Raw genomic sequence first — 12,856 nt, 5'->3', positions numbered from 1 at the left:
CTTGCAGCTGCCTCCCCTTGCTCCCCAATGACCCGGTAGACTGCAGAGTGAAGCCAATTTGGACGCTGCAACACCCACACCCCCACTACACTACCTACCAGTCCTCCTACAGGACTGTGGTCCCTACTGGAAGAGCACCTCCTGGCCCCCCAGGCCCAGCACAACCCTGATCAGTCTTGGGACCTCCTCTCCTGCTGTGTGCCATCACTGCAGATTAGGACTTAGAGGGAGATGGTGGGGACAACCACTGCGACCTGGAATCATACACAGCCCACCACAGGCCTTCTGATATGGAGCATTGGCTCGGCTCCCTGTCTCAGCGCCTGTTCAGCATACACCGGTGGCTTCCTGTGCCCGCTCTAGAGCGTCACTGGGCGACTGCGATCGGGGAGGCCACACAGTGGCTGCGCCCTGGACTGACTCGAGGCCTGCTGCAGGGTTAACTTCCAGTACCACTAAATGATCTGCCTGGAGGATCTAGGGAAGACCAGACTGCGGGAACCAGCTTTCCTGTGGACCATCCTTTCCTGTGGACCGTCCTTTCCGCACAACGCTAGTTAATGGCTAGGCTATACCGCGTCCTACACAACCATACTCTGTGCTCTCCTACCCCGCCTGACGCAAAAGTCACAGCGATCTACATCATCTTCACCAGAGAGATACTGCACCATACCCTGCGCCTCTAGGCGCATATAAGATACATTCCTCAATACCAACATGGGAAGAGACCGAAGCCCTAAACCTCCCCCAACGCAGACAAAGATGGATACATTTATGACTAACGACCCCGGAATGGCGAATTGGTCTGCGGAAAGGCCCACCCCCCCCCCCCGCAGTTGCTGACCTCAACACAATTCTGCAGGCAATTAACACTTTCCAAACCTCAGTTAAAAATAGAATTGGCGAGGTCCGGGTTGAGATGGCCCTCATTCAGCAAGACCTTCGCAATGTGACAGCCCGGATTACGGAAACTGAATCGAACTTCTCCACAGTTAAAGACAATGTCTGCCAGCTGAAAGGCCAAGTTGCACGCCTACAAACCCACACCCAGGAGTTACACCGCAGAGCAGAAGATGCTGAGAACCGATCAAGACATATTCATCTTCGCCTGGTGGGATTTCCGGAGGGCTCGGAGGGTTGCCAGATGGGCACATTCATTGAACAATGGATAAAATCTTGGATCCCGGAGGGCTCCCTCTCCACCTGGTTTGCGATTGATCGCGTTCACCGCTCTCTTGCTCAGAGACCCCCGCCGTGAGCGCCACACAGACCCATCATAGCCAGGGTTCTCAACTTCAAAGATAGAGACCTAATCCTTGCTGAGGCACACAACCAAAAATCTCCATCATTTCAAGGCCAGTCAATTATGATCTTTCCAGACTACACAAGGGTAGTCAAAGCCCAAAGACAATCCTTCACTGAGGCAAAACAGAAAATGCATGCACTGGGCCTCTAATACCAGCTGCTCTTCCCGGCCCGCCTCCACGTGATATTCCAAAAACAAATCCCTCTTCTTTGATTCTCCGAAGGTGGCCTGCACTTGGCAGACTGAAAACAACCACTTAAATTAAATCCGCAGGCTCCACACTCCAGAGCCCGAGATGGAGATTCCCAAACAACTTCGCTCAAACCCACTGGGAGACACACACGCTCCCGTAAAGGACAGTGAACGCGCCGAGCCAGGTCACACTCGCCCCGAGCCCTGGGTTATTCCAAAGAGAAACTGTCCAATTAAGCGGACCCCACTCCCTCCACAGATCTGAATCAATACCTGCTCGGAATCGGACGACGCCTCACCTAGGGCTGCCCAACTGGACTCCATTGACTCGGACATCTCCCGCAGCCCGGCTGTTCTAGGGTGAACACTTGCCTTGCCTGTAGGCCATCCAGACGCTCTGCAGTAGATGCCTTCGAAAGCAGACAACTTTCACCGTAATGTATAACCATTCCACACTGCAATGATAGCTATCCGTATGTAAGGAGGGGTCCTCCACGCAAATCCCTACCCAAGCATTTTAGTTTGGTTCTTCTCTGTTTCCACTTGGGGCGACAGATGCTTCTGTTCCTGAAGTATAAGGGGGAGGGAGGGAGGGGGGGGGGGGGGGGGGACTGATGTCCCGAGTTTCAGTTCTCACAGGATGTTCACTACACCAGAAACTTCTTTCCACACCAACTCACTCTTGAATACTACACACGACCCTGGGAGATGCCTACGACCCTGCTGTTCATCCAAAAACCCAGGCAAATCTACACTCAGGCCACATCACACTATTCTCTACCTGCATCGATACCCACCGTGACAGACTCGCATAACACCGGACATTCTCTACGTATCCTATCATGGAATGTCAACGGGTTGCTAGACAAGGTTGAGCGGACAGCGGTTCTGCGCTATGCTCAATGCCAATCGGCCGACATACTGTTGCTCCAGGAAACGCACCTTATGGGCACCAACTGCCCCTTTCTAGCACGGTATGGGTATGACAGACCCTGGTATTCAGGGTTTACCCAAGGTTCACGAGGTGTAGCAATCCTCATGCGCTGCAATCTTCCCTTCACACTGACAAGGACTACTACCGACCCCCAGGGATGCTTCATAGCCCTTAGGGGGTTCATGGGAGGTGCTGTTCTTAACTAGATAGCCATATCCTATCCCCCATTGCTGTTCCCTTCGACCCTGCAGCGCACCACCAACCTGACCGCCTCACTATCCCCAGGACTGACAATCATTGGTGGGGATTTCCACGCAGTCATGCACCTGGCCCTCAACGCCACAAGCCCACCAACTAACACAAGATCCGCCCACGCATGGCTCCTTACTAACTGTGCAGACACACCATATGTGACACCTGGAGAATCTGGCACACCCAGACTAGACAGTACACCCACACCTCGACTACGCATCACACACACACGTGCATTGACCACATCTTCAAGCCAGCGCTGGACTGCCAAAATGTCAGGGACATCGCTATCCTTCCAAGGGGTATCTCTAACAATTCACCGATACTCTTGAGGGTGGGAGACCCCCCACCCTCCCCAGCAGGACGAGGTACATGAGAGTTAACTCCTACATTTACTAGACAAAATCAAACAACTCTCCATAGAGGCCACCAAGCAATTATGGAGATCCTCTGTGGCTAGGGTGTATGGTTGGGAAGACAAAAATGGGAAACTCCTGCACAGCTTGGCCACATACCCTATGGCCAATCGTATCATCCCAGAGGTCGTAGACTCAGAGGGTACCACACACTGCACCCCCTTAGCAATAGCCCAGACCTTTGCCTCTTACCACACTAAACTTTATTTGAGGCAGGAATCTGAACTCTTTCTTTCAAGTCTGATCACCCAAACACATATCCAACGCTTACGCCTAAGCCAAGATTCAGAAACTCTGTCCATCACCACCCCTTGTTGTTAAATAAGCCAAGCTGAGACACTAGTTCTAGACCTTCCTGTTACCCAGGAGGAGATCAGCGACGCTATATCGCGCTACGCTGTGGGCAAACCCTGGGTACCAACAGCCTCCGTCAGGTATACTATGCTGCTTACCGGGAAATACTTATCTGGTCCAACTATACTACTTGCATGCTACCTACTTAACGCCCAAGCACCACTTCTGTGCAGGTATAAAGCCAAATGCATCTTGTGCATCATGCGCTCATGACCCGGCGTACTTTTTACACATGGTCTGGGCCTGCCCGATTATCACTTGTTACTGGGATTCCATAGAAAAATAACTCACGGAGGTCCTGGGTTGGGAGGTCCCGCACAGCCCCTTAAATATACTCCTGAGAATCACAGATGGCCTGGACGTCTCCCGGCCTGACAAAGCATTCCTTAACACTGCCATAATGGTAGCTAAGCTCGACATCGCAGCTAGCTGGATAGACCTGAAATCCCTGGCATATTGAAATGGCGCAGAGGCGTAGACTGGTGCGCAGCACAAAAGAAACTATTATTTGAGGTCAGAGGGTGCCCAGCTAAATACCACAAGATCTGGGGCAAACGGCTGGGGCAGATAGGTTAAACGTGTCTCCCTGTTAATGTGTAAATTATGTAAGACCTGCAAGACTGTGTAATGTAAACTCTTCTCCCTGTGCATGTAAATGGTAATATCAGATGAATGTTGTGATGTATTGTATTGGATAAAATTGTTTATAAAAAAAAAAAAAAACAACAATAACTGTTAAAATGGAAAAGACCCACACATAGTGATGGACATGCATTCCTGCCCAGCGTGTCCCATGTGCAAGGCTATATGGATCCCTGGTGCTGAATAAAGCATGTGCCCGATGACATAGTCCTGTCTCAGGGATTGCAGTCTTGTTGGACCAGGAGCGGTGCCCAAAATGCTGCCCTCATAGTGGTGAAATGCTGCTGCCTTCACCAGAAGTAAAGTAGCACGAAGGCAGAGGTGGCAGCATACCTCCTAATCAATAAGAGTGAACAGGCCTTTTGCTCCTGTGTCATGTAACGTTCTGCTGCTGAGAACTGTTGGCTGCTTTTGGCAAGGAATTTGGAGTGTTGATTGTCTCTAATGCCAATGACACACAATTGGTTGTTTCCGTTGCTCCAGAAAAAGGATCTCAGCATCGGCTAGCCCCTTGCCTTGAAAACGTGGCGAGGTGAATGGCGACTTGCTTGCTGACATTTCATGGAGACAAAACCCACTGAGTTTGTGGGAAATAACTCAACCCCACGAGCAATGATAGGCTGGCCGGACTACCTGGGAACTCCATCTCCCTCGTCCCCCATAAAAAGTCAGGGCAGGTGGCTGGACAGTTCTCTATCCATGTAAGGCCAAGCAAAAAGACTGGCTGCCTCTTGCTTTGCTGATTATTTTATGTTAAATCCTAGATCTACTACCTACACAATCTAGGAGAATTGTAGTACAGGTGCTCCTTCTATCACTTCTAGATTCCGGGAATTTCCTGTACTTGGAATCACCCAAATCCGTCTTTAAGACACTCCAGATAGTTCAAAATGCCACTACAAGGACCATTTTTAAGCTACCTGAACATTCCTTAGTGGCACTGGCTTACTGTGGAGGAAATAATACAATTGAAGGCACTATGTCTCGCTTACAGGGGAATTGACCATTTAGGTCTCTCTCTCTCTCTCCCCCCCCCCCCTACCTGCTCCCCCCGAATGGGGCTCTTCTGTCATCCTATACTCCTAATAGGATTTTAAGATCTTCAAATGTGGGTTGCCTGAGGGTCCTGCGTATTCAAAGAACCAGATGGGGTAGCAGATCTTTTTCTTACCTGTTCCCCAAACTATGGATTGTAATGCCAACTGAACTAGGATGTGAACCCAATGAGATCAAATTCAGAACACTGCTCAAAACCTGGCTCTACTCCCATTAGTCCACCTTATTATTGCCTTGGAGAATAAAGGATTCACTCTTTGACTCACATACCGCTGGGAAGCCTTCGAGTAAATATGTGCTTTATAAATTTGTAGAAGACTCACCCCTGGCCTACATCAATTTAGTATGTAGTGCTGTGATGCAAGCATGTTGTTGCAGGTGTGTGCTGTGTATATGTGAGTGGTACAATGCATGGAAGAACCTGGGTTAAATTTTGGGAGACCCAGGGCTGACTGGAGGAGGAGGTAGATGACTCCCCCAAGACAAATTTTTGGATGGCTGCATTCCTGAGAACTGGGTGGGACACACGCTGAAGGAAGGAAGAGCCAGGTACTTCAGAACATTTCAAAGCGTGCTTTTTGAAATACACCGAATTCTCAAACGGCATTCGAAAATGTTATCTTCACCTTTACACCCGATCTCGAATGAACACTTAGCATTATATATAAAAGGAGACACAATCTGACAGCTGCACTGTGAAAGTTACCTACAACCAAAAACTGATTCATCCACTCCCATTGAGTTATGTATTTGTGCAATATGTAAAATGTGCAAATACAGAGTCAAAAAGAAATATAAAACCTGTTACAACAAAAAAAATACTATATTCTAAACTTTATAGATTACAATACCATATGTTGTCTATGATATCAAATGACAGTGAAGAAATGAAACAGAAACACCTCATACCCATCACCAAACAAAATCTATCAACGGAACATACCACATGGTTCAACACCAAGGAACTCCTGACCATCTCAATCCATAATGAGGACGTTCTGTAGGTATAGAAAACAATGGTCCTAGACTGATTTCCTTAGGAAGGTATTCGTTAAGTCAAAATCTATGAACACGGTACACATAAAACCCCAAAGTTGCAACATAAGTGTACCCCAGATGTTTCTCAATTCAATTAAGTATATCCTTAAAATGACACACTATCACCATAGATCGCTTCAATAGGGACCGTTGAATCTCACAGATCACTGTAGAGAATGTTTCAGGACAGAAAAGAGGGTTGCTCCAAGGGGAGTGTGAAAAAACAATTGTGTTTGTGAGAATAGAATAGCTTTAGAGGGAGGTAAATCAGAGAGTAGTTAAAATAATCAATTACACATAGGAATGTCTTTAGTAAACTGGTCGTGGTTTGCAGTAGCACCAGTTTTACAGTGGTGCCTGTCTCACATGAATTTGAAAGTACTTTCCTGGTTCTTGATTTTGTACAGAGTGTGATCATCTGTAAAGAGGCAGGGATGGGTGAAGTAGGTACAGGCCCACTAGGGGAAAATGCTGATGTTTCGACCCTGGGTATAGAGGGTGGTTTGCATCTTCTGCGGGCAGGTCTTCCTCAAGACGGGGAGGGGGGAGGAGGAGGTGGGGGGATAACCTGTATCAAGGCAAAGTCAGGATTACAGCAACTCAGGTGGTGGTCCGTATAATTGCAGCGGTGAAAGGGTATTGAAAAATCCAAAGTGCATAAATCAGGGCAGCAATGTTGAATGAATCTTAACACCGGTGGATTAAGGCATCTCAGTAAAGCCTCAGTGGCGCAGTCCCAGTGATCAGCGCTGTACTCCTCGAGCCATTGTTGTGTAGTTCCCCACTTCCCAGTAGGAAAACCGCATTTGTTGGGCAACAAACGTAGGAATGGTGCAAGACTGATACCACGCACCCCCGTAGGATATGTCATCCTAGAGACCATCAAGCCCACAGTGCCACCGTATGCACCCCTAAACTTTGACAGGTAGCAAATGGTTTTGGAAACCAGAGAACAGGACAACCCTGCGCTATACCCTGGATCATGACAACAGGTATAGAACCTTTTCCCTCAGTCACTCATGCGCTCTTTCTCTCAGATGTATACAAGGAATACACAGTGGGGAGTTTTCAATACTTATTGTACCAATAGGATTCTTGTATAGAATATATGTGGTGCAATGATCAATAGACAGAAGCAGATGAAAGTGTATCGCAATATAAGGACAGTGAACAGAATGAAAAGTTCCACCAACTTGCTAAGATAACGTATATATGCAGGCATATAAAACAAGATATGATATATTTATATCGTACTCCTACTATGTGTTCCCTAACCTAGATACCTAGAGTGTGTTCTGCCAGGAAACCCCCTTTGGATAATCCATCCCCATTTATAAAAAAGGGTGTAGGGAAACCCCGGGTAACTATCGCCCAATAAGTCTGATAGACTCCACCCAAAAGATAGCTGGCAAAGCTATCCTTGGTAGGATCCTCCATTGGGTGGAGGAGAATAAAATCCTATCAGACTTTCAGGCAGGTTTCCGGGCTGGTATGGGGACTATAGAGCAGGTGTTTAGGTTGTCCCTTTTGGGGTGGAAGGTGGTGGAACTAGGCAAGGGTAGTCTTTACCTAGCCTTTATAGACTTGAAGACTGCCTTTGACCTAGTTCCCCGGGAAGAGCTATGGAGGGTCCTTTGTGAGTTGGGGCTACCACCCTACATCTTGTCCCTTCTTATAAGCCTTCACGCCCAAACTTTTGCACAGGTCCGCTGGGGTAGTAACGGAGAGCTTACGGAATAAATACCAGTGTCTAGGGGCGTAAGACAGGGTTGCGTCCTGGCACCCACCCTATTCTCGTTATATCTGAACGGGGTGGTAAAACACCTTCAACAAGAACCAGCCGACGCCCCCTGTCTTGGAGGTGTCCGTATCCCAACCCTGCTTTTTGCGGACGACACGCTCCTGATTTCGAAGACCCCACAAGGACTACAGAAACTTCTAACACGATTTCAGGAGTTCTGTGTTGCAAAAGGGCTAATAATAAATGTGGACAAAACAAAATACCTAGTTGTTAACCCACCTAAAAAATTGGGCCGCCCACCTACACTCAACTCTATTCCCCTGGAGAAAGTAGCCGAATTCGACTACCTTGGCATTCGGATTACAGACAAGATGACTTGGGCAAACCACATTGAAAAGATGGTCCTTAACCACAGGAGAGTAGGAGGAGCTCTCATGAGGGAATACAGGGCCTCAACCAGGAGATCACTTACCCCAGTACTCGACATCTACAAGGCCAAAGTAGTGACATCAGCCTTGTATGGGGCAGAACTGTGGGGCCATTGCCGTCTGGATGCCCTAGTTACGGCTGAGAGCAAGCTACTAAAATCCTTCATTGCTGTTCCTCTGAGCACACCGTCAGTACCTGTGAGGATGGACACGGGATGTAAAAACATTAAAGATCAGGCCCAGCTTCGTCCGCTCCTGTTGTGGACACGGATCTGGAGGTGCGAAGAATTAAAATCCTATGCTGATGCCCTGAGAGACATAATGAGCCAGGGGGGTTGGGCTAAGATAAAATGGTTAAAGGACACCAAAAAGCTGTTGGAGAATATAGGACTAGGGGATTGTTGGTCATCCCGCTCAGCCCCTCCAAAAGAAGTTGTCAAGGCGCTTTTTTGGAAATGGACTGCAGAGCGTCTAATCTCCAGTTCCAATCACTGCAGGTCCACAGCCACCTTTTTACAAATTAAAGACACTGTGGCCATTGAACCTTATCTGGACCTGATCACTCTCCCCTTTGACCGTGCTCTTTATTTTAAATTTAGAGTTGGTTCCCTTCCGCTAGGTGCCCTGGTATCGAAATGGTCTACAGCGGATCGCACTTCTCCCAACTGTGCATGTTGCCCGAGTAAGATTGAGTCTATTGCGCACGTTTTATTCGAATGCCCGGATTATGCAAGGCCTAGGAGTTTTTGGCTGAAACCACTCTGCCGTAACATGGGCACACGCAGTCACTTAGTAGCCTTGCGTATCCTAAGTACGGACACTTCCCCTCCCATAGTCTGTGGAATAGCTAAATTTTTAAAACAGTTTTGGCTTATTCGATCTAAGAGATTGTCAGTAGCCGTTTAATACTTGTTTTAGCTAATTTATTAATGGTCCTTACACCTTTTTATCACTTTTAATATTCTAACATTTCTACTGACTTCTTATGGCATAAAACTTTTTGTATATTTGTATTGATTGTATTATGTATGTGCTTATAAGATATCTCTGCGTATCGAATAAAAGCTTATGACTATGACTGACTATGACTCCAACCCCATTACTTGATGGGAAAGAATGTGAGTCCCCATCATGGTCACAAGTTGGACATCTCTCACAGAGGGATCAGCAAGCAGCTGGGCTGAGGTTTCAGTGTGTAGTGACAGAAGTGCTCCTCTGCACCAAACCGGTGTGAAAGAGAAGGCAACGAAGGAAAAGTTTATATGGTAAAAAATGGCAGAGTTTCTCCCCGGACCTAACTAAGACACATGACAACATGGTCCAGCCAAGAAAGAAAGTAGATACTAAATCCTGTAGTACATAACTCAACATATAATGTTTGTGTGACAACTTTCAGCAACAGAGCGCAGCAAACAGAGCACAGAGAGAGTACGCTCAAAGCCTTCTACGTTATGTTTTATGTGCTATGTTAGTGCCAATTCTATGGCTCACATTATGCCATCGGTATCAGCTCTCAGCACGGCACAAGTTCAATAAGTAACAAGCACAGGTAACAAAACTGTAACTCAACACATACCTTCTCTGGCCGCCCATTCAGTCCTCCAGAGGGTAACTGCCGCTCGCAAAGCCACCACCCTAGCAGATCAGCATTGATTTGATGTAGCTGACCAGTTATGGCCAAGAACCCTGTGCAGCAATATATCTACAAATATAAAGTTAACGTTTAAACTTTTAAAATATGAAATCTAGGTTTATTTATTCATTTGTCATAAAAAATAAACAAGTCCCAAGGAACTGCATAATTATTCTTTACATACATGTTTGGAAATACCTGGTGAAGGATATTATGCTCATCAAGCATTAATACGGACACACTTTAGGAACAAAATAAACAAAAACAAATATTGGCTTCTACTAATGAGAAAATATACAGACATGTATATATATTTATACCAAAGTATCAATTATAGAAACATTGAAAGACATGAGACAAATCCATACATTTACAAAGTTATTTTATGAACAACCTGGAATATCTCCATCTCTCCTGCTCATTTACTTTAACAACATTTATTTAGTGAAGGTCTTACAACAACCTTCGACATTCTGGTGTAGCGATGTGCAACGCCACAAAACAAATATAATGGTTTGCACATGGAGCTCAACCCATTGGCAGAAGCGGTGTCATGCATTAGATATTGCTACTTCAGCAAAGTGATGCACCCCTTTGCAGCCTGATGTATGCACTGCAGACATCAGCATTGTGCACATTTCAGCAGCACCACAAGTATGTTGGTGAAGCCGCATTTCTTACAGAGTGAATCTCACTTACCTGCCACACATGGTGCTCAGTAGGCATGTGTTAGGGCGAGTCCTGTTGTGACTGCAGGTGGCAGCAGCAGTACCCTCACAAGCAGCAGAAGTTATGGGGTACTTGTGTCTTTACTAAGACTGGGAATCATCTCTCCCATCCCGGAGGAAATGGGAACAGTAGGGCAAAACCTAGCAGAGTTACTCCAGGAGAAGAGGAGAGCACAGCTGTCACAGCCACTTAAGACAGCCAAGATGAAATGCTCCAGATGGTAGAGTTCTTCATAAAGCCCCATTTTATTTCTTCCAGCTTCTTCAAGTCTATGAAACTTTGCAGAGAATCAATTCAATGTTTTATGTTATAAACATATGTTTTCAAAATCTATGCCAATATAAAAAAATAACCATTCTCATTTGAGCCGATGGTCAAGATCATGGTACTTCCGTCTCCAGCAGTCATTGGTTCTCGCACCACTACTATAGAGGAAATTGAACTTAATCTTGGAAAAATCATATCAGGTTCCCCCAAGTGAGTCATGGCCAGTCAACTTTCTTTCCCCACTTCTCTACGGTCAAAACTTTCTATGCCCCTTGAAAATGTTGTCAATATTTCTATTACCTCTGGCATGGTTCAGCCAGAGTCTGAAGCAGAAGTGGTTACTCAACTCTTGAAGACACTTTGGATGCATCTGTGACAGAAAATACAGACTCGTCGCTCTGCCACTGGCACTTTGCAAGTTGGCTAAGCACAAAGAAGCAAAACAAGTGTCGGCATTCTGAGAATAAACAGATTGCCTCAACAAAAGACAATTAGGGGTTTAATCCGGCTGCGATACTAAATGGCACTAGCACTTGCTCTTGAATAGTTATAATTCATAGCACATAAAGGCGACTCTGCCACCTTGACAATATCGGATCTGTCAGCCACATTCAATACAGTTCGCCACACACTCCTTCCTCATGACCTTGGTCACAGAAAGACTTATCTGGCAAACTTAATTGTGGTTCTCCTTGTTCTTAGTGAAATAAATGCAAGTATTTGCTTTGCCACATGATTCTTTGCGATCCCTTATGCCAATGACACATAGCTAATTGTCCAGGTGGACTATCAGGTTCCTATTTTAACTATCAATTTAAATGAATACTTATGGTGGGTAAAAGCATAGATATTAAAAAAAAAAATCCATCCTTTAGAAGAGTTCAAGTAAAGAACTGCTGTATGGCAACAATATAGTCCACTGGCAAGACAACATCTGGCCATCTTGACAAGGAGAGGCCCCAACCACTATTCAAAAAGTTTAACTTCCGGCATCATTCTTGATGAGACACAATTTTTCGCAGGCAAACATAGTTTTGTCTGTGTACTTTTTTGCGTCTTTCTTGACGAGAAGCTCACTTTCCGAGGCAAATGCATTTTCTTCTGCCTGCTTTTATGCCGTGAAGCTACTGCGAGGAACCTACCAGTCTTGCCACAACAGCATTATGTTCAGGTTGTATCTGTATGTGATAGGTCACCAATCACCTACTGGTATTTTCTCTCAGCTGGCCTACCCAAAATCACCTTGACTAAACTGCAAAGAATTCAGAATTTTGCAGTATGGAAAGTAGCCCATCTCCGAACATTCTATCAAGCAAGAAATAACCTTCACTGGCTGCCGTAAACAGTCATTTTCAAAACTGTATGTCTCAAGCTAGAAATTCCTACTATGTTGACAAGTCTACACTGTAACAACAACAAAAGAGTGTTCCTGTTCTGGTTAAGGTGGAAAAAGGCACAGAGCACAAGGAAACAACAAAGCCCAATAGGTTTGTTAGGAAAGCCCTCACTCACCGACCTGGTCGGTGACTTGCTTCATCATCGGGCCCCACCGGGTGTGACAAGTCTACACTGCCAGAATGATTTCATTGCTACCATTCCAGAGAAACATTTTTTCAAACTCCTTGCTTTTGTTCCCTGGACCGAAGGCCAAACGCTGTCATTCAGACCTATTCTATTAATGCAAGTCATAATATCTTAGTCTTCTGGGTTTTAAGTTATTTTCCTGTCTTTGTGCGCTTCGAACACCAAGATACCAGTACTTGTGGAGGATGTGTCTCTGGTGTGCCGCTAGCGAGATCTCTCAACGATTTTGGTGATGAGAGTGTGGACGAACGTCGGTGGCTGCAAGATCAATCCCTTGCACGAGA

The 12,856-nt window shown here is 46.0% G+C and overlaps 1 protein-coding gene across 1 annotated transcript in view; it reads right to left on the bottom strand.

The window, feature by feature from the left end:
• RABGGTB (Rab geranylgeranyltransferase subunit beta) overlaps window positions 1-12,856 on the bottom strand; it is a 211,814-nt gene that overhangs the window by 107,068 nt on the left and 91,890 nt on the right. The window contains exon 7 of the mRNA XM_086953884.1: window positions 9,936-10,061. Within this exon, the coding sequence (XP_086810010.1) occupies window positions 9,936-10,061 (126 nt within the window). The remainder of the gene's footprint in view (window positions 1-9,935; window positions 10,062-12,856) is intronic.

The sequence above is a fragment of the Lissotriton vulgaris genome, chromosome 1_1 (genome assembly GCF_964263255.1).
Source record: "Lissotriton vulgaris chromosome 1_1, aLisVul1.2, whole genome shotgun sequence".
Classification (NCBI taxonomy): domain Eukaryota; kingdom Metazoa; phylum Chordata; class Amphibia; order Caudata; family Salamandridae; genus Lissotriton; species Lissotriton vulgaris.
Note: the sequence above shows the minus strand (reverse complement) of the source record. Positions and strands in the feature narration are given on the sequence as shown.